Source organism: Triticum urartu, unplaced genomic scaffold, assembly GCF_003073215.2.
Source record: "Triticum urartu cultivar G1812 unplaced genomic scaffold, Tu2.1 TuUngrouped_contig_427, whole genome shotgun sequence".
NCBI classification, from domain to species: Eukaryota; Viridiplantae; Streptophyta; class Magnoliopsida; order Poales; family Poaceae; genus Triticum; species Triticum urartu.
The window spans coordinates 25,867-48,614 of NW_024114844.1; the positions used below are offsets into that span (position 1 = coordinate 25,867).

The following is a 22,748-nucleotide window of genomic DNA, read 5'->3' on the forward strand; positions in this document are numbered from 1 at the left end:
AGTCGACGAAGCTCCGGCTTAAATTCCTGCCATCTCCTTGGAGCGGTGAGGTTAGGGTTTGTCATCGTGTTGCGAGATTCAGTGTCAGGTGTTTCATATCTGTTCAAGCTAGTCCTTTGGGTTACGTACATGAAGACATTTCGGTTGTCATCAAGGTCAAGCTGGCTCTCTGGTGGAGAAGTGGCTACAACGGTGCGCCGGCGGCTTGTTCTGGTGGCGACCATGGAAGTTCTATGGTCTTGGACTTCTGATGTAGTTTTCATTATCTTTGAGGTGCTTTGTACTTCTGGTCAACTTTGATAATATATGTGAATTATTTTCACACACAAAAAACCTTGTGCTTAACTCAGAGATATGAATTAATGGATTATTTTCTCATGAACTCGAGCTAATTTTAAAATCCCCATGGCTATGCCTAATCTGTCTACTTACATATTCTGGACTTGTTGATTCAACTCGGCATATGAATGTTATCTAGACTACTAGAGCAGGATGCCACATCAGCTTGTTTGATGATTTCGATGATCAGATTGACCTTCTCGCCAAGACAATAGAGCCAACATTATAGAGTGAGCCAGCGGCGACAATGCGGTGGCCGACATCAGCAATCCCTCCCTTGCCATCCAATGGCTTGGCTCTGCTTCTTCCTCTTGGGTTCCATCTATTGGGCAGCCCATGTATCGGGCTCATGATCAGCTTACAACACGTGCACGTTCTCTGTATTGTTGTACAGCAACTCCATCACAGATGCGTCTGGCCAGCTACCGCGATGGCCATGGAGGAACTGGCCTCTTGTGCGACGGCGATGGAGGTTGTTCCCTCCCGCTCGGCCGCAGTGCTGCCGCCCTCAGATCCTTGCGTTCTCATTCTCCGTCCACTAGGCCTCGCGATGATGGCCTCAATGAGACGGCGTGAGTGGCTTCAAGACCATGGCGGCGCAGGCAGGTGGGTGCAGTGCTGGGTGGAAGACTCCGGAGCGGTTGGGTACTGGTGTTCTGGGGTAGGAGAAATCCTTGTCGCCCTGTCCGACTCCGACGCGGTGACGCGTGCGGGTGCCGCCACCCCTCTTTGGAGGGCGTTGGGTGACCCCTTTCACCTCCTTCCTCCACGTGCCGGGGGAATTCCTAGGACATGTCTGGGTAACAGCATCGTTGTCGTCTCACTCCTTCCTGAAGGTGTTATTTGGCACGTGGAGCTCCGGAGTGATGGGTATGTGTTGGGACGTACTCGGAGGGTGTGGCGGTGGCGGATCATCTACTTGTTGTCGAGCTGCCATCGTTGGCATTTGTTTCTGTTTTGTTCTTCTTGTTTTATCTTTGGGTTTGATGTGTTGTTCGCCCCAGCGATGGTTCGATGTGGTTGCTATATAAATATAGCGGGGCGCAAGCCTGTTTCGAAGAGTGAGCCAGTAGTGGTCGGCGGCCGCACACTAATGATGGCTGCTCTGCTTTATCTACTGCGGCTTCAAAACTACTACATATTATTTTGCAAAAAAATGCGTTGGATGTGCTGCTTGCTGCTTAGCTACATCTATATCTATATATTTATATACCAATATAAAAAGATCCAAAGGGGTAAATTTAACGACCTAAGCTGCTCCAATGGCAAGCGTTAAACGTTTTTAACGTGCAATTAATAGCATATCAAATATTGCACTAATCATAGGATTAACATACAAATAATGGCATACCTAACATTCGCGTGCAATTAATATATTACCTAAATACTCCCTCCGGTCCTTTTTACTCTGCATATTAGAATTCTCTGAAGTCAAACTTCACAAAGTTTGACCGTATTTATATGAAAAAATATCAACATCTGCCATGCTAAAGTTATATAATATGAAACTTTAAGTCATGACACATCTAGTGGTATTGATTTCAGATTGTGAATGTTGACACTTTTTTCTACAAAGTTGGTCAAACTTTACGAGTCTTGACTTCAGTCAAATCTTATATGCGAACTAAAAAGGACCAGAGGGAGTATTAACGTGCGTTCACGTGCGCATTTACTAGTTTACCAAGCAACACTCTCATGCTATTAGAGCTTTCCGTACTGCTAATCGGGCTCGAGGTCAGTAGACAACACGGCCCATTCTACAGACTACGGACTATGCTACTAGCTTAATCATTTTATTTTTCCAACGAGGTCTGGGAGAACAACTCAGACTCAAATTTTCAATACATCTCATTCCGACTAGACCAAATACGATAGGTTACCGTCTGTGCCTTTACTCTGCTCGTCATGGTTACTCACTTTCCACACCGCTATTCTTTCTTCGAAACTAAATGTGATCTTACTACATGGGAATAAACTACTACATATAGTTATATATGGGAGGCCAGATTAGTGATAAATGATGTTTGTGGCCCGGACATCATAATTTCTTCACCAAACATCGCGTGACAGCTCTGGTGGTTGTTTAATTCAACTGCATATAGTGTAGTTGTCGCCATTTGTAGCACTCGTGAGTCGTGACTTATATAAATATGAGCAACACTAACAACAATGTTGCTTGCCAACCCTGAGAAGAAGGCCATCCACTGAAAAAAGTATAAATAGGTAAAGAGGAGTTAAGGTTTGATGAAGCATGTCTATGATCCCTTGGGAGCCATACCGTAAACTTAAATGCGTGAGGCAGTTATCATTACATTTGAATAGTCCCTTTCACACATAACTTAAGGAAGGAAAAGACGTCTGATTAATTAGTATAAAAAATTATATGCAATAGGTACAAATTAACAAATACAAAGACTTCATTTATAATGCTTAGTTACATTTTCTGTTCTTTTGTTAAGAAGTATGATACTGATAGGCTACTGACCACTTCAAAAACCATGGTTGTGTGTGCTCATATGCTTAATAATGTGTGTTAATACCCTACACCTAGTGCATAATTCTTGGTGTACATGATACATTTTCTCACTAAATAGTTCTTGCACAGCAACGCTCGTCATAATACACAAACCAAAAATGTCACGTTTATAATTTTTGTTTGAATGCAAAAATTAGTCAAATATATTAACATGAATAGCACCAATTGCTAGAACAGTGAAATTGATCCATGGACACTAAAGCCCTTTAGTCGCCAAACACAAGTCCGCACATTGTTTATGATCACGGCCTAATATATATTCTTCTCCTAACATGGTGAGTTTGTATGGTTTGTCCATCTAGATGGGCAGCAAAGGAACCCCAATCCTTCAATGTACATTTTGTTACTGGGGTTGGAGAAGATGTTCTGGTGAGGGTGAATTCAGAGTGCCTGACTGCTACATTGAAGGATTGGTGTTCCTTTTCACACCACTGACATGTACACGTTATTTGTACACATCTTGTAGTAGTGATGGTTGGTCAGAGAGTACTGCATGTGCTTGATCTACTTACCTTCAAATGCAGTGCTGTTGGTGCCTCGACGAGTCCCTGCTCCCTAGACATCGCTTCCAACTGCCATCCGCTGAGCATTAGTCGGTCAGCCACCAGTCAATTGAGTCTGGATCCAGCCCTCAAGTCTCTATTCTAAGGTAGTGCTCACTGCTCATGTTTGTCTCCTTTTTCCTTCGGTGAGGCTTCTGGCTCTCCTATCACTTTCTTTGAAACACCAATACCAACAGCAAAACATTCTACCAAGTTTCTTCCCAAAAGCATTATGGCCAGTGCTGCATAATAATATTGACTTGACAACAACCGTGGAATATCACAACTACACACAAACTCAGTTATTTGTCTGTTACTGTAGATTAGTCTGTGACGGTCCTAAATTTGACATAATATGTGTGCAAGTCCTGTTGGAGAGAGAGAGAGAGAGAGAGAGACGCTCTTGTACTCGCCGACACCTATTATGGGGATTTGCCGCCGTCAAAGTGCCCGCGTGCCCACGTGCAAGGTCTGCTCCTCTCGGGTGTATTCCTTGCTGTCGCTCACATTCGAGGGATCCCAGACTAATCAGTCATTATCAAACAATGATATGCACATCTGCGTTCATTGTGAAGCCCCTCATTTGTTCTCATCATCTTGCTGATATTGTAGGTAATAGCAAATGTGCCTGTGAGTTGCAATGAAAGTAACAATTCCTCACGTCTCTAGCGTAGCGACCCATTTGTGCTGCCAATTAATACTCCTCTTTACCGCCATCTCGCCTGCATCGAGCAGTCGATCATGTCGACCTCCGTGGCATGTAAAGGATCCCAAAACACATATTTGTTCATGTTATTTTGGGTGATCTAGATGCAACTTGATCAGGCTGTTGGCATCCTAGTGATGCATTAGTTCCAAAAATGGTATCAGTCGCCAATTTTGATTGCAATAGATCCCTATATCATTGATCAGTAGATCAATATCGTGTTTAGATCAGTGTCAGGTTTAGGGTTTTATGCTACTGTTTTGATGCCCTCTGTAAATCATCATGTTGTATTCTAATTTTCCACGGATCTCTACTGCCAAATATGCTTAATCAGTTTTAATTAAGCCTATGTGAACAACTAATGGTCATGATTAAAGTTTTTGTTAATTAAAATTGATCATCTTTTGAGTGTTGATTTCGTTTGGATTAGCAAGTTAGAAGGCAGAGGGATACACGGTACACAAATAGTAGAATCCTCATTGTGTGAAACCTAGAAAAAAATGCCCAATTCGGTACAACCCTAATTATTCAATTAGGCTTGATTTTCCCCAATTAAGCACTGTTGAACACAAATTGGAGAAGAATGAGGAAGAGGCTCACATAATGCGCCGTGTAGCTGCCTTTTCCCTTCGGGGCCCTCACTGCATTCACCGTCGTGCGAGGGCGGAGACGCCGCGACGCCGTCGCCTCTTGTCGGTGTCAAAACCGGCCGATCTCGGGTAGGGGGTCCCGAGCTGTGGACCTTAGATCAATGGGGAACAAGGAACACAAGGACAGTATTTACCTAGGTTCATGCCATATCGAAGAGGTAAAACCCTATGACCTGCTTGATTATATTGATGTGTATATGATGATTACAGAGTCGATCTACCACGGGATCAGATGAACTAAACCATAGGCGAGTAGGATGATGGTTCTTCTTCTAGGATCTACGGACTAAACCCTCTGGTTTAGATAGACAACAGGGATACCTAGGATTACACATAGTCGGTTACCATCAGTGGATAAACACGCATACGCCATCTTGACTTGGAGGACACACCAAGGCTCCGAAGTTTCCATCTCGCACACGAAGTGACCTTATATCTCGGCCTTCCAGTAACAGTCACAGAGCGGCCCACATGTCCGGCCCATAAGAGATAGATCGGCAGCCCGATGACCCCTTAGTCCAGGACTCCTTCAGTAGCCCCCGAACTAGCCTTCGAAGCCGAGGTATATGCACGAATAATCGGCTTTGTGGACTAATTCCCTCCTTCCATGGTGCTTACGCTAGGCATGCAGTTATCCTTTGTTGAACCATTAAAAGGTCGCCTGACCAAGTTCAACCATGTAATACTCAGATTATGCCCTGATTTCCGAACAACATGTTTTACTTAGCCTCGAGGGCCAACCGCTCGAGTGTGAACAGTGCCTTCGTCTGAAAACTTTTGGCGAAATGTCACAGCAGGCCATAGCCACCGACCGGTCATGAAAAACTCGATTCGCGGTTCGAGGCAATTTCTCCATTGGCACGTCCCATCAATATGGAGATCATGTGATGAGGACATCAATACCATTGTTACACCCACAGCCCCTGCTGTTACATATACTGGACCAATTACTAGAGCTCGTGGTCAGGTTGATCGTGCTCCGGCGTGGTCAATAACCCCTCGGAAGTTGGTTTAGCGATTGCTAAGGCGCGACGTCTCGCACGATCGTAGTCGGATCGTCAAGGTCGACTCCCACAGAAAACGATAGCCACCATCTCATCGAAACATCGGGACACCTTTGCCTCTATCATCATGTCCCGTTTTTTAAGGGATATGATCAATAATTTGTGTTATCACATGTGCGCATAACAACATGATTATATCAGGGAAGCGACGAGGTCTGCGGCACAGTAAAGGGACTCTTGGTATTACGGCAGCTTATAAAACAGAAGCAGCCACCAAATTCTCCCTACGCCCTCAGTTCCTCCATTGCTATCTCTTTCCCAATCTCTCGAGCTTCGAACGCCCAGATCCATTCCTCCTTCAAATCTTCTCAAGCCACCCCTTCAATCCGGCCATGGCCAGTTCAGGTTACAAGGCAAGTGGGAGGCCTCCGGCGTTACTGACGACGACATCCAGGAGCTGAAGCGCGCCGGGTATTTTCCGTCCAACGTCGCCCACCGCGTTCCGGAGGAGGGCCAGGTCATCCCCACGCCCAAGCCAGGATAAAGAGTGGCGCTCATCCCTCCCTTCATCCGGGGGCTGGGCTTCCCACTTCACCCCTTTGTTAGGGGGTTGATGTTCTTCTACGGGTTAGATTTTCACGATCTTGCCTCAAGAAGCGAGGTGGGACTAAACCCACCAACTATGTTTGCCGAGTTCTTTCTTCCGGGAACTCGGCAAAGCTATGAACCGTGGAATACCAATAAAAGAATAATATTGGAAAATGTTTCAAGTACAAAAAAGAGAAGACCTCAGAGCACATCAACGGTATTAATTAAACAGACACTATGATTCAAGAAAGACTAGGCCAGTCAGCAATGCTCATTTTGTGAGGGATACAAACTGTCACCATTAATCTTCTCTGTTTAAGATAAGCAATTTTCTGCTTGTGTTAAGCAGAGAAGATTCATATTGACAGTCATATCTTCCACAAAAGGGTGCAATGATGACTGTAGCTTACTGCTTGTTGATGACACGGCAATTTAAACTGGTCCCGCCGCTCCTGAAGAAGCGAGGTGGGACTAAACCACCAGCTTCGATTGCCGAGTTTTTTTTGTCGAGAACCCGAAAAAGATATGCCCCCTCGAATTAAGCTAAAAAAATAAGTAACAGAAAATTTACCGAGTTGCCATTAGACGAAACTCGGCAAAGTAAGAGCGCCGTCACGGCTCCGTCGCTTGCTGCAAGGTGTGGCCCACATGTCAGTGTTCGCCGAGTTTTTTCCTTCTGGAACTTGGTGAAATTGATATTCTGGCGAGTTTGTTTTGTTCGCTGAGTCGTTTAACATCAGAACCTGGCAAAGGCACAGCTCCGCCGAGTTGCTTATTGCTGCCGAGTCGGATTTTGGATCAACCTCCGCAGATAGAAGTTCGCCGAGTTCCCGATAGAATGAAGTCGGCGAACTCTTGAAACTCGGGACAAAACGAGATTCTAGTAGTGCACGTTGAACTACTACCTTCGGTAATACTAATCAGAATTAATTGTGGAGCCCAACCTTGATGTCGACACATGGAGAAGACGAGATGAGATAAGACGAGTCTAGTCTTCGTCTGGAGTCATGCATGTTCTGGTGTCGGAGGAGATGAGTCAATTCCTCGGCTCATCAGCACGGTCAAGTCAAGTATCAATGGTCGGGCCATAATGTACCTCTTGCAGCATGCCGTGCCGAGACCGCAAGGCGAGTCAAGCGGGTACGATGGAACATTGTTGAGAGATGATCCAGCAGGAAACTCATATAAAATCCCAGGTTAAACACAGACAAATAACAAGCCAAACACACGGCTCGATCCATGGCCAATGCACCATCGTTTGCCGGCATTCCCATCATCCCAGTGCTTCTCCTCCTCCTCTCCACCTTCTCTGTTTCTTCTTCATCTTCGTCAAGTCCGGCCAATGGCAGCGACACGGACCTCGCAGCTCTGTTGGCTTTCAAATCCCAGCTTGCTGATCCTCTTGGCGTCCTGGCCGGCAACTGCCGTTGGATCGGCGTCTCGTGCAGCCCCTGCCGGCATCGCGTCACCGCTCTATCGTTGTCGGGCATACCCCTCGTTGGGCCTCTGTCTCCTCACCTCGGTAACCTCTCTTTCCTCTCTGTCCTTAACATCACCTACGCTAACCTCACGGGCTCCATCCCTCCAGAACTTGGCAGGCTCCATCGACTTAGACATCTTCGTCTTAAAGGAAATTGCCTGTCAAATGACATTCCTGCTGACCTAGGAAACCTCACAAGGCTCGACTTCTTTAGTCTAAGTTTGAACCAACTCTCGGGCCAGATCCATCCTCAGCTGCTACTACGTCTGCACAACCTTAGAGAAATTTATCTCTATGGAAATTACTTGAGTGGTCAAATACCACCCAATCTTTTCAATAACACACCGTCCATGTGCTACATTTCCTTTGACAACAACAGACTCTCCGGCCCTATCTCTCCTAATTTGTTATTCCATCTGCAAAAACTTGAGATAATTTCTCTATCAGGAAATGACTTGAGCGGACAAATACCGCCCTATCTATTCAGTAATACCCCTTCCTTGAGGGAAATCTACATTAGCGCCAACACGTTATCAGGACATATCCCTCCTAATTTGTTAATCCATCTCCAGAAACTCGAGATTATTTCTCTACCCAGAAATTACTTGAGCGGTCAAATACCGTCCAATCTATTCAACACCACACCTTCCCTCAGAATCATCTACTTACACACTAACATGTTAGAAATTTAGGTTTTTTGGTCTACCCCTATTCCTCTGCGCTTATCCGTGGTGCCGCTCACAATTCGCATATCTGAGGCTAGGGGGTAGGGACCTTCTTATACTGTCTTTCCAAAGAGTCCACCTCTTATACAGATATAAGATTCCTAGTCTTTTCCACTAGTTTTCGGGATAGAGTCCAGATCGAATTACCAACCACGATCATATTTGTCTGTTAATGGATTCTACCCGTCATGTCCCCGGAGCACGCGCTTGTGAGCAACGCGCCATAATAGACTGTAAATTCCTCTAATTATGTAGACCAACATTAGGACTGTAATCTAACTATATGATCTAGCTCCTTCCGATTATCACTGTACCCGGATAGTCTTTCCAATATAAATAGTATATTGTGTTTCACTTATAATCAACCAGCTTCCTTAAGCATACAACTTAAGTTCATTCCAACAAGTGATAATTCCATGGTAACCATGTAAAGTAATTCCATGCATAAATACATGTATAATTCCATAATGAGGTATTCCGAATATTAGTAATTCCTAGTAATTTGAATATACTTGCAGGAGACATAATTCTAACATAACAGACTATCGGGAGAGATCCCATTAGGGATTGCATCATGCCAGTACCTCGAAACTCTTATTTTGGGTGAAAATAACCTTGATGGATCGATCCCAGCTGCTGTTAGCAATCTCACTAGTCTTAAAGAGCTAAACCTCTATTCCTGCAACCTTGCAGGAGACATTCCACAAGGACTAGAACAAATGCAAAAACTCTCTTTATTAAATCTTGGAAACAATCAACTTACCGGTTCAATTCCACCTTCATTCGGGAACTTATCCGACTTGTGGCTCCTATCTTTTGGAACAAATAAATTATCCGGGTCAATACCACCAACCCTTGGAAACATTGCTGCTTTGGAAAGGTTTAGCGTGCAAAATAACAATTTAGAGGGAAATTTGGAGTTCTTGTCAGCTCTTTCTAATTGCAGAAACCTCAGACAGATTTACATAGATGTTAACTAGCACATATGCCCGTGCGTTGCAACGGAAGGAACAATAGTGTGCATTTAATGCAGTGAGAATTACATGTGCAAGAAAAACCCTGTGTGCATGTCAAGAAGGAACATTTTGGTTCTGGGTTTCACCGCGTGTGAAGTAATCAATCCGCTATTTTTCCATTCATTAATCGAGTGAATTTAAGAGTTTTATTAGGTCATCGCACGCCAGAGAAGGTCCGTGAATTATTCAATCTATTTTTCATTCATTCGAGGGGATTTTAAGGCATGAAGATCAATAATATGGAAATGAGGCGGGTCTTCTCTTTTCCATGTACAATCCACCGATGTGTACAACCGGAGTTAATTGTACTCCACTATTTTGCGTTCCATAGTCGAGGGGATTTAAGGTTGAAGTTCCGTAATGTGGGAGGTCGCCGGGTCTTTTCTTTTTCATGCATCTAGCTCACGTAGTCGGGTCTTCTGTTCTCTTTGCCTCGAGATGAATCCTTGAGAAATCTAGGGCCCTTTTGTAGATAGTTCAGCTAGCAATTCATCCATCTAGCTCATGTACTGATTTTAATTCCCTTCTTAGAAAGCTCACGTGCAAATCCATCCATGCTTCATTCAGTTTAATTCATCTATCCTTCATTCAGTTCACTACATATAGTTTCGCACACGTATAAAAATTGTTACGACTGTATGTAAACGAGCAATATGGGACTATTGAACATATTTTATTTTCCTTATTTCCTAGGTAGCTATGCTAGCTAAATTGCGTGGGGTGTGAAATTCCCAGACATCGAATTGACCTGTGTTTGTAAGGCGTGAGTAAAAACCCAGAAAGAAAGATGAGTTGAAGGACCGTACTCACAATCTCAAACACCTAACACAGTGCTGCCATTGACTCAAATAAACATGTCCTGCTAACCAATGGCCAACGTAAATATTTAAGAACATACCTCAACGTCAGATTTGAAATATTCTATGATTACTTTTTTTACTTCTTAAAAAGTAATTATTACTATGAATTGCCGCATATTCTTGGAAACATGAACAAATTGAAATCCCAAACAATTTTCAAAACTGCAATTTGTTTTTTGGAAGTTTCATACATTTTCAGAAATATAGAAACAATATATGAAATGGGAACATTTTCTAAAATTCACAAACAATTTTCAAAAACACGAACCTTTTATAAGAACACGAGCATTTTTTGAATTTTTGAACAATTTTCAAAAATGGGATCATGTTTACCTTTTAGAACAATTTTAGAAAATGTGTAATTTTTAACGTGCACACTATTTCAATTTGTGAGCATTCCTCTAAAGGAAGAATATTTTTCAAATTTGGAGCATATTTTAAAATGTAATTTTTTAAGAATCTTGAACAATTTTGGAAAATACAACTTTTTTGAAGAAATTGGAACATTACTTTTCACTTAAAAATTTCAGTGTCCTTTTCCAGCTAGCTCACGTGCCAATACATCCATCCTTCGTCCGGCATAATAGATCCATACTTCATACATCTTATTACTACATGTAGTTTCACACATGTTTATAAATTGTTACGATCATATTTAAAGAGCAATATGGGGCTATTTAAAATATTTTTCTATTGAATTCGTGAACATTCCACTACAATAAGATTTTTTTTTCGAATTTGGAACATTTTTCACTGTTTTTTTTTAAATCTCAAACAATTTTGTAAAACAGAAACAATTTTTCCATTTTCAGCAAATTTCAGAATGACAATATTTTAATATCTGAACATTTTTAAAACAGGAATAAAAAATATTTGATCAAAAAAGTAAAAGTAAACAAAAATAAAATTTAAAATGAAAAAGGAAAAAAAGAAAGAGGAAATAAAAATAGAAAGGAACATAAAATGTTAAATATAAAATGAACACAAAAAAATGAAAATGGGCCGGCCCAATCTAGGGCTATCTGTGCGAACCTCTTACTATCTGTCGCCACACACGGCAAATAGGAGTTTCCCAGCTGCGTGGGCAGGGAAATAAGTGGGCTGGCTTTACTCGGCTTTAGCGCGTGGCCCATGTACGAATTCTGGATAAACTGTATTTCTTTTTCTAGTACATGGATGCACAAAAAATTAGTACCACCTTGGATAGTAAAAAAAATCTATTCCCTGATGAACGGATGAAAATTTTGGAGAAACGCACCTTGCTTTATTAGTAGGTATAGATATAGATTCTTTCACCGGCGTCCTCTCTGGCCATGTGGGAAACCTCTCCTCACGATTAATAAAATTCATGGCAGGTCATAACCAGTGGCGGAGCCAGGGGGACGAGCGGGGGGCCGCCCCCCCCCCCCCACCGGGGGGAGGGGGGGGGCCCCCCCCCCCCCCCCCCAATGATCGAGCGATCATGCAGTAGGTACCGTGTAATTAGAGATCATGCAGTAGGTACCGTGTAATTAGCGATCCGATCTCATGAACTCACGTACTGGCCCCCTATCTCAACGCGCACTTTTGGAAAAAAGGAAAAAGGCCCATGTGGAGCCCACTAGCGGCCACGTTAGGCAATTGGCTCTAATCTACTGGCCTGGGGTTCTCCCGTAATTAGCGTGTGCGTGGCCACGTGGGATAACTGCGCACAGAGTTTTGTGGCCGCCGCTCCGAGCCTTGCCGCCCCACTGCCTCCGCTCCCCCTGCCCTGTTCACGATCTGGTTCATACAGCGACGGCACAACGCAGCTTGATCAATTCTTACGGCTTCGATCAACAAACTAGCCAAAGGTTAAACACATCAGACTATCTAATCTCCCTGACTCTCTCAATTCGCTTCTTACATCTTGTTTCATTGTCGAACTTATACATCAGTTTTTGGTTGCTTCGGTCGTGTGATTTGTGGCAATATAATTCTATCTTGTACGTCTCCCTAGAAATTATGGTGATTATGAAGCAAATTATCTAGTACAAGTTCCTATTTGTGATGCAAATTTTTCCTATGTCAAATTTACCTAATTTCATATTGCAATTCAGCAGCTATGAAGAGAAAACTGCCAATCATAGAGGCCAATTTAAACTAATACAAGTTTCATATGTTTTTTTTCATTGGATATTTGTTTACCTAGTTTGGCTTGCCCCCCCTCCCCCCCTATACCCAAATCCTGGCTCCGCCCCATAACAAGTTAATAGGTGGAATTCCAGCAACAATTTCAAACCTAAGCAGCCTTGAATGGTTAGTTCTTTCTGACAACCTACTTGTTGAGCCAATTCTAGATTCCATTGTGACACTGAGAAATCTCGGGTGGCTAGATCTCTCTGGTAATGACATGTTAGGCATTATCCCAAAAGAAATGGGCATGCTTGGTAGTCTAGAACGACTGTTTCTCCAAAGAAACAAACTATTTGGCTCTATACCAAGCAGCTTTGGTAATCTTAGTAGCCTAGAGAAAATCGATTTGTCTAATAATCAGTTAAGTTCGATGATACCTTATAGCCTATTCCGCCTTGTTAAGCTTGTTGAACTCAATCTTTCTTATAATTGTTTTCTTGGTGCACTGCCAACAGATGTTTCTAGACTAATACAAACATATCAAATGGGCATTTCTTCTAACTTCTTGTCAGGAAGCATCCCAGAGTCAATGCGAAAACTTGAAATGCTAACCTACCTAAATCTTTCACACAACTCCTTGAGAGGTCAAATACAAGACTCACTTCAAAATCTAAAAAGCTTAGCCTCATTAGACCTCTCCTTCAACAACCTCTCTGGTACCATTCCAATGTTCCTAGCTAACTTCACCGACTTGACTACGTTGAACCAGTCATTCAATAGGCTAGAAGGCCAAATACCAGAGGGGGTGTTTTCTCACACCTCTCATTGCACTCTTTGATTGGGAATACTGGCTTGTGTGGTGCTCCACCCCTCGGATTTTTGCCATGCCTTGAGAAATCTCATTCAAATAGTAGATACTTACTAAAATTTCTACTCCCAATTATCATTGTAGCGTTGGGCAGTATAGCTATTTGCTTATGCCTATGGACAAGAAATAAACATAAGCATAAAGGAGAGGTAAAAACTTCCATTGATCCAGCCGATGGCATAGGCCAATATTATAGCCCCCTACCATGAACTCTTTTTAGCCACAAACAATTTCTGGGAAGAGCATATGTTGGGTTCTGGAAGCTTTGGCAAAGTCTTCAAGGGTCAAGTGGGTGGCTTGGTGGTTGCGATAAAAGTTCTTGACATGCAGCTGGAGCATGCCAGCAGAAGCTTCGACGCAGAGTGTCGTGTGCTCCGCATGACGCGACACCGCAACCTTATACGGATACTCAACACATGTTCTAACCTAGATTTCAGAGCACTTGTGCTACAGTACATGCAAAATGGCAGTTTAGAGATGCTCCTACATCAGTCTCAGAGTACAATGTGCTTGGGATACCTCGAGAGCAGGGCCGGCCCTGAGGGGGGGCAGGGGGGCGGCCGCCCCGGGCCCCCCAAATCCAGGGGCCCCCACTGACCAGGTATGTGCATGTATGGAGCAGCAGGTTAGATCACGTCGTACCTTGTCATGTGTTCATCTTTCCACTCCGTCCATCTCTTTCCCTGAGATATTGGGCCTTGCCCAATGCATGGGCGGATGACCAATGCTGCCGAGGCCTACGAAGCGCACAATGCCCTCGTCTTCTTTTTTTTCTGTCGCGCGTGGATGCCCATCGCCCACCGCCGACGCCAAACTTCAGGACCCAATCGTGGGCTCGCGGCAAGTCGATCGGTGCCGATGCTATGACGTCTGCGAGGGAGGAGAAGCAGATAGATGCGCTGTTCTTCAGGCCCTGGTAAGCATCTCTTTGCTGTTTTTGGATCGAATCTTGTGGGAGTGTATGGATTTTCAGATTTCTCCCCTTCCTTGCTCTCGATGGAAGGAAATAGTCACCATGAGCAGGATTTAAGTTTGGCATTCGAAAATTAGGATCGTGATGTTACTATTGGGTTTAGAGAAATTATGAGTAGGGGGTGATGTCAACTAAAGCAGGATTAACCACTTAGGTACGTCGAATTCTGTATGAAACTTGTCTGTTCTATTAACTTGCTGATCAATTTTATAGTTTCGTAGTGATTACGCAAAATCAATTTGCTCAAAAACATTCAGGTTCCTTCCTTTTAGAAAGTTTCAACATATATCTCCAGGATCAAAGTTGATAGAAAATAATGCCTTTTGGATCAGGAGATGATATCTAGTAATATACTGAATCTTCTGCTCATCGGTTTTCTTATATAGTTTATGACATTCAACTCATTATATGTGCTATGTGTAGAGCTTAGAAGATGGTTTCAATGCTTCAAGAACAATTTCTTTTATGAAGGACATGTATGAGGAGACACTGGATGTGTGAATGATGGCCGAGGTATACTGGCTTATGTGATAGTTATTGTCATACTACAAGAAGCATGAACATCTTTTAAATAGCCATATAGTGAGTAGAAACGATGTGCGTTTTGTAAATTTCCAAGGGAGCTTAAATAGTTTAGTAACTTCAAAATTATTCAATGAGATTTATATTGATACCATAGTGAATATAATTGCATCAAGCTATGTTAGAGGAATTTTTTTAAGGTAAATGATAAAATATTTCATTTTGGATGCACTTTACTATACTGTTTATTAAAATATTTTACATATACGTATATTGAATATTATTGTGATGTTTATATTGAGGGCCCCTGATTCTAGTCTCGCCCCGGGCCCCTGAAACCTCAGGACCGGCCCTGCTCGAGAGGTTGGACATCATGCTCGATGTGTCGATGGCAATGGAGTATCTACACCATGAGCATAATTATATCATATTGCACTGTGATTTGAAACCTAGCAATGTTCTATTTGACGAGCACATGACCGCTCATGTGGCGGACTTTGGCATTGCAAGGTTGCTTCTAGGTGATGACAACTCAATTATTTGTGCAAGCATGCCTGGAACAGTTGGCTACATGGCACCAGGTAATCAACTGACACCTGTTAACCCATTGTCTAGATTGACCATTCGTTCATACTCTAATATATTTGTTTTTTTTCTTGTTTCTTGTGTAGAGTACGGATCTCTTGGAAAAGCATCCCGGAAGAGCGACGTGTTCAGCTTCGGGATCATGCTCCTTGAAGTCTTCACTAGAAGAAGACCAACAGATGCTATGTTCGAGGGAGATCTAACCCTTAGACAATGGATTCACTGTGCATTTCCTGCCGAGCTTGTACATGTCGTTGATAGCCAACTGCTTGAAGGGTCCTCTTCTCCTAGCTGCAAACTACCTAATGGATTTCTTATGCTGGTGTTCGAACTAGGTTTGTTCTGCTCCTGTGACTTTCCTGAACAGAGAGTGACAATGAGAGACGTGGTGGTGTCGTTGAAGAAGATCAAAGCAGAGTACACTAAATGGGCAGCAACGAGATCAGTTACCAGTGCACCATAGTGATTGATCACTCTCACAGTGACTCAGCCACTTTTTGTGCCGGAGTTTTTACCTTGGACAACTAGCACCTTCCTCTCGCCAACACCAACACTCCACCTGGGCAGGCTGGCTTAGGTGCTGGACTATACAACTACTGATATGGCCAACGGTAACAGCAACAGCAACAATCAGCTTAGGTCCGTTAATCACGCATGTAGTTCCGTAAGCTATAATTTCCTCTGTTATAGAAGAAGTCCCATGTATGTTTGATGTATGCAATAGGCTCTGGGTTTGCTATTACTATTGATAATCAGTGCATAGGGTACACTTACTTCCAGCAATGTAATAAGTATGATATCGTAAATAAGAAGCCTATGCTACCTTTGAACAGAAGCTAGAAATGAAGAATCTTGTCTGTAAAACATACAAAAATATAAAAGATAAATAAATAAGAAGTTCTATGCCAGGACACATCTAAAACTACAGATGAATGAAATTAAATCTATAGCTTATAACATGCATTACATCCATTACTTCTCTACATATATTTTTAAGAGTTTACAGGTGTTCGACATGGAGTGAAGATCATGTTGGAATTTACTAGTAGGCCTTTGGGCCAAAGCCCAATTAAAAATTCTGAAATTCTCTTGGCCCATTCATGCATAACTTACGAGTGATGTGAGTGGCACTAAAGTTTAGTCCCACCACGGAAGTTGAGTGAGACTTGCACCTCTTTATAAGATGAGCTCTTCTACCACTTGTATGAGCATGAGAAGCGGAGACCTACATGCGCGATCCTCCTCTTCCCTTGCCCCGCCATGGGAATGAGCCGAGCCGAGAACAAAGCTATGCACGTTGACTATATCACCGTCGGCATCGCCGCGGCTGCCTCCCAGATCTGCCCATGCTGTCTCCTTGGTGTGTGCGTCGCCGAATACTCTGTTGTAGTTTGTTCGACCTGGACAACCAGAACTATATCTCGTGAACTCCACTGCCTTTATATATAAAGAACATCATTCTCTCAAGAAATATATTATAAAGAATATCAATCCAAGAAACGTTTTTACAGAAGCAGTAAGGCTAGTGACAACATCACAAGTTCACAACTGACCAGGCAATGATAAGAACAAAAAAAAAATCAATTACCTAGCCAATCAGGCTGTAACGCCATAAAGAATTAACGACCATGAAAACTCATAAACACTGGTCCAAACACTGACCGGTCCTGCCTCATTATACTGTAAAATGGAAGTTACATGCGTACATAGATATTCGATTGTGGAAGGAGAGTAACAGCCGAACATTTGAGAACACATCCATGACTGAGACAATGGTGGCCGATAGAATTTTGGCGGAATGGATGCTATGGCTGCTCCTCTGGAACCTGAAGAAGAGAGGTGGAGGACTGGAGGGACGGTGCAAGAGAGTGAAACCTAGTATATTTAAGGATGGAGGTGGATGTGGGAGTGGCGAGCTGACTTTGAGCTCCTTCTAAACATCAGCCCTTCTGTACTTTTGTCTAATCTTAATGAATCAGCACGCATAGCTCGAGAGAAAAACATCTAGCTGTGTTCTACTCAAAAAAGCAATAACTTAGATTGCTTCACAGTTCACACCCATCTGGTGCAATACTGAATAAAATAGATGAAAACATGAAGGGCGAACCTAAGTGTGGAAGCTATACATCTCCTATCTAGTTCCAAGAACTCAAGGGCAAACTTACACTGAAAGCTTCAGTACTCATCTCCTACCCAAGCTGCAACACAAAAGTCCATCTCTGTTGGAAGTGGTAATTTCTCAGAAGGACCTGGCACACTGCAGCAAGCTGCGGTTCACACTTCCTCACCCACAGACGATCACGGTCTAGCAGCACAGAACATGCTTGGGTACACCCAGACTACCTTCAGCTGGGTGAACAAATTCCTGTAGCACATGGTGTTGCGAAGGAAATCCCACATGGCATCTCGCTCACCGAGCCCAAGAACAAAGGGTGGACACGGTCCGGGTCGGTCCGGTCCCGGTCTGAGACGTCGTTTGGACCGGCCGCCGGCGGTCCGGGCCGGACCGGACCGAGCAGCATGACGGTCCTGATCTCAGGGACCGGACCGGCGGCGACGAAGCCCGGGCCAGACCGAATGGACCGAATGGGCGGGTCGATGTGTGCAGGTGCAGCGGCGAGCTGGGCGACTTGCGCGAGGATGTGACAAACTGGACGACGTGCACGAGTGAAACTGACAAACTGGACGACATGCGCGAGTTGGGCGACGTGCGTGAGTGAAACTGACGAACTGAATTTTCTGAATCTGATGAAACTGAATTTTGACAGCACGTATTTAACTGACAGTCTTCGCTCTCATCCAGAAGAAGCGCACAAACGAACAGCCGCGGCTTCACCTTCAGAGTGTTCGGGATCGTGCCCCAGTAATTGCTGGTGGCGCCGGCAAGGCACAGAGCGTTCGGATTGTCTCTTTCAGAGCTGGTGCCCGGTGTGCATGTTTACTGCTTAATTTTCCTTTAGTGCGGAAATCACTCGCCATGCAACGTGTGCATGTCCACCTCTTCGATTAGTTTCAGGTTCTTTAGATCACGCCGTTGTGGGAGCTCGTGGCATGGCACAATTTCAGCTCATGCAGCGGCAACATAGCTGCGTACGGGTGGACATTGGATGGCACGGCCGCAATCCTCATTCCTGGATATTCTTTCGTTCCATTCACTTGACCCGCAGCTCGTGTCATGGCATGATTTCAGCTCATGCAGCCGCAATACCCGCAGGAATTGGTTCCACAGTTCGGGTCGATGCCATGTTTGAGAACTCCAGATCGGCGGCAGTGCACGCACGACAGCTATGGCGACCAGCTGCAAGAGAATATGCCGCACGGGGAGGGGAGGAAGGAAGGAGAGGGGAAGCTCGGAGACATGGTGGTTCACCCAGAGGCTGCCGGTGGCCGTGACGACGAGGAACGGCGGCGGCGGTGACTGCGTTTTCTCGGTCCGACCGAGCGGCTCGGTGAAAGAACGGACCGGACCGACATTTTTCCAGGCCGAATATTGCAGCCCGGACCGACCAGCTTTCCTACTGGTCCTGGACCATAAGGTCCGGTCGCCCGCTCGTTTCGTCCAGGACTACGACGGCATAATACAAGTGGTTTGTTGCTACCTCCTCAACGTTCCGCGCTCATGCATGAAATTAGTGTGCTCCTCGGATAACCCGCTTCAAAGAATCACTAGTAGAAAACAGGGCTTTGGTTCAGGTCGGGTCAGCCCATTAGTCTCGATTCAGTCCAGAACCGGGACCAATGGGGGCATTGAACCCGGTTCGTGAGCCCAGCGGGCCGGCCGGACCACATGGGTCATTGGTCCCAGTTCATCTGGACCTTTTGGTCCCGGTTGTTTGGACGAACCGGGACCAATGGGCCTCGCTCCTGGCCCATCACCATTGGTCCCGGTTGGTGGCTTGAACCGGGACCAAAGGCTCCCCTTTAGTCCCGGTTCATGCCACCAACCGGGACCAATGAGGTGCCTATATATACCCCCTCGCGTAAGAGCAGAGCACACTACTCTGTTTTTTCTGGCCGAGGGGGAGAGGGCTTGGTGGTGCTCTAGCTCACCTCCTATATATGCACACAAGGTGTTCGATGGAATGCCCGAGCCACACTACTTAAGCTTTCTCCTCTCCAAGCTCGACCTCCAAGCTCCATTTTCCTCAATATTTGTCTAGATTTAGCGGTCCGTCACGCCCCGTCCCCGTCTTCACCGCCGTCGATCACCCGCGCCGAGCTCATCGCCGGACCGTGGTGAGCCTCTTGTTCTTATCTTCTTTCTGAAAGGAAAAATATTCTTACTTGTATGTTTACATAGATACTTGTATTATTTTCTTACTTTTATTATTGCATCTTATATAGTGCGATGGTTTTGGTATCCGCCCCCGTCGGCCCTCGTCCTGTCTATGATTCGGATGTGGTATATATATTATCTTTATAACTATTGGTTCATTTATTGTTTATGAAAATTATGCCGACCAACGTGACATAGATTTTATTTATGTGGGATGTATGTGAATCGGAAATGCCAACCGATCCTATTGTCGAGAGGTTAAATTTAGTTGAAGAAGAAAATAATTTGTTGAAGGAAAAAATAAAAAAAATTGAGGAGGAGAAGATGATATTGAAGTTGCATGTTGCGGATGTCGTCGATGATCACAAGATCAAGATGGATGCAATGCGCTTGAAGATTAGAAAGATTAGAAAATATGCCATTCATACCGAGGCTTGGTATCATTATGCCGTTGGATCAATTGTTACCTTGGTTGCGATTATGATCGCATTTGTTTTCGCATTGAAATGTTTTACATAGTTTCAATGTATGGTTTAATTAATTAGATGCTCTGGAGAGATATATGTTGTTAGATGAGAACTATGTATGCACTTTGGTTTTAATGTGATGATGAACTTCTATTAATTTGGACACTTAATTATATATAATGCACGCAGATGAACCGGCAATGGATGTACGGTGATAGACACACCTCCGAGTACATTAAGGGCGTGCATGAGTTTCTCGATGCGGCTGAGGCAAACAAGCAGAATGGTTTTTATGTGTTGTCCATGGACTGAATGTGGGAATACGAGGTCTTACTCTAACTGGAAAATCCTTCACTCCCACCTGCTTTATAAGGGTTTCATGCCACACTATAATGTTTGGACGAGGCACGGAGAAATAGGGGTTATGATGGAAGACGGCGAAGAAGAAGAGTACGATGACAACTATGTGCCCCCTGAATACGGTGATGCTGCAACGGGGGGGAGCTGGTGAAGATCAAGAGGAACCAGACGATGTGCCCAATGATGCTGCAACGGGTGAAGCTGCTGAAGATCAAGAGGAACCAGACGATGTGCCCGATGATGATGATCTCCGCCAGGTCATTGTCGATGCAAGGACGCAATGCGAAAGTCAAAAGGAGAAGCTGAAGTTCGATCGCATGTTAGAGGATCACAAAAAAGGGTTGTACCCCAATTGCGAAGATGGCAACACAAAGCTCGGTACCGTACTGGAATTGCTACAGTGGAAGGCAGAGAATGCTGTGGCTGACAAAGGATTTGAGAAGCTACTGAAAATATTGAAGAAGAAGCTTCCAAAGGATAACGAATTGCCCGACAGTACATACGCAGCAAAGAAGGTCGTATGCCCTCTAGGATTGGAGGTGGAGAAGATGCATGCATGCCCTAATGACTGCATCGTCTACCGCGGTGCATACAAAGATCTGAACGCATGCCCGGTATGCGGTGCATTGCGGTATAAGATCGGACGAGATGACCCTGGTGATGTTGACAGCGAGCCCCCCAGGAAGAGGGTTCCTACGAAGGTGATGTGGTATGCTCCTATAATACCACGGTTGAAACGTCTGTTCAGAAACGAAGAGCATGTCAAGTTCATGCGATGGCAAAGTGAGAACCGGAAGAAAGATGGGAAGTTGAGAGCACCCGCTGATGGGTCGCAGTGGAGAAAAATCGAGAGAAAGTACTGGGATGAGTTTGCAAAGGACCCAAGGAATGTATGGTTTGCTTAAAGCGCGGATGGCATTAATCCTTTCGGGGAGCAGAGCAGCAATCACAGCACCTGGCCCGTGACTCTATGTATGTATAACCTTCCTCCTTGGATGTGCATGAAGCGGAAGTTCATTATGATGCCAGTTCTCATCCAAGGCCCTAAGCAACCCGGCAACGACATTGATGTGTACCTAAGGCCATTAGTTGAAGAACTTTTACAGCTGTGGAATGGAAACGGTGTACGTACGTGGGATGAGCACAGACAGGAGGAATTTAACCTAAAGGCGTTCCTGTTCGTGACCATCAACGATTGACCCGCTCTCAGTAACCTTTCAGGACAGACAAACAAAGGATACCACGCATGCACGCACTATTTAGATGACACTGTAAGTATATACCTGGACAAATGCAGGAAGAATATGTACCTGGGTCATCGTCGATTTCTTCCGACCAACCATCAATGTCGAAAGAAAGGCAAGCATTTCAAAGGCGAGGCAGATCACCGGAAGAAGCCCGCCATGCGTACCGGTGATCACGTACTTGCTATGGTCAATGATTTACACATAATCTTTGGAAAGGGTCCCGGCGGACTAGCTGTTCCCAATGACGCCGAGGGACACGCACCCATGTGGAAGAAGAAATCTATATTTCGGGACCTACCCTACTGGAAAGACCTAGAGGTCCGCTCTTCAATCGACGTGATGCACGTGATGAAGAACCTTTGCGTGAACCTGCTAGGCTTCTTGGGCGTGTATGGGAAGACAAAAGACACACCTGAGGCACGGGAGGACCTGCAAGGTTTGCACGAAAAAGACGCCATGCCTCCGAAGCAGTATAAAGGTCATGCCAGCTACACTCTTATGAAAGAAGAGAAAGAAATCTTCTTTGAATGCCTGCTCAGTATGAAGGTCACGACTGGCTTCTCGTCGAATATAAAGGGAATAATAAATATGCCAGAGAAAAAGTTTCAGAACCTAAAGTCTCATGACTGCCACGTGATTATGACGCAACTGCTTCCGGTTGCATTGAGGGGGCTTCTACCGGAAAACGTCCGATTAGCCATTGTGAAGCTATGTGCATTCCTCAATGCAATCTCTCAGAAGGTGATCGATCCACAAATCGTACCAAGACTAAGGAGTGGTGTGGCGCAATGTCTTGTCAGTTTCGAGCTCGTGTTCCCAACATCCTTCTTCAATATCATGACGCACGTCCTAGTTCATCTAGTCGACGAGATTGTCATCCTGGGGCCCGTATTTCTACACAATATGTTCC

General features: G+C 44.5%; 2 protein-coding genes and 1 pseudogene across 2 annotated transcripts; all 3 read left to right on the forward strand.

Annotated features, from left to right (window-relative positions):
* Window positions 1-7,406: 7,406 nt before the first annotated feature.
* Window positions 7,407-8,826, forward strand: LOC125527585 (receptor kinase-like protein Xa21). Its single transcript, XM_048692104.1, has one exon. It carries the CDS (start codon window positions 7,605-7,607, stop codon window positions 8,535-8,537), a length of 933 nt encoding a protein of 310 aa, XP_048548061.1. The 5' UTR covers window positions 7,407-7,604; the 3' UTR covers window positions 8,538-8,826.
* Window positions 8,759-14,254, forward strand: LOC125527587 (annotated as a pseudogene).
* Window positions 14,255-14,373: 119 nt separating this feature from the next.
* LOC125527586 (probable LRR receptor-like serine/threonine-protein kinase At3g47570) lies at window positions 14,374-16,297 on the forward strand. The gene is made up of 2 exons (XM_048692105.1): window positions 14,374-15,484; window positions 15,575-16,297. The coding sequence occupies exons 1-2, from the start codon at window positions 15,277-15,279 to the stop codon at window positions 15,949-15,951; spliced, it is 585 nt and encodes a 194-aa protein (XP_048548062.1). The 5' UTR covers window positions 14,374-15,276; the 3' UTR covers window positions 15,952-16,297.
* Window positions 16,298-22,748: the final 6,451 nt, after the last annotated feature.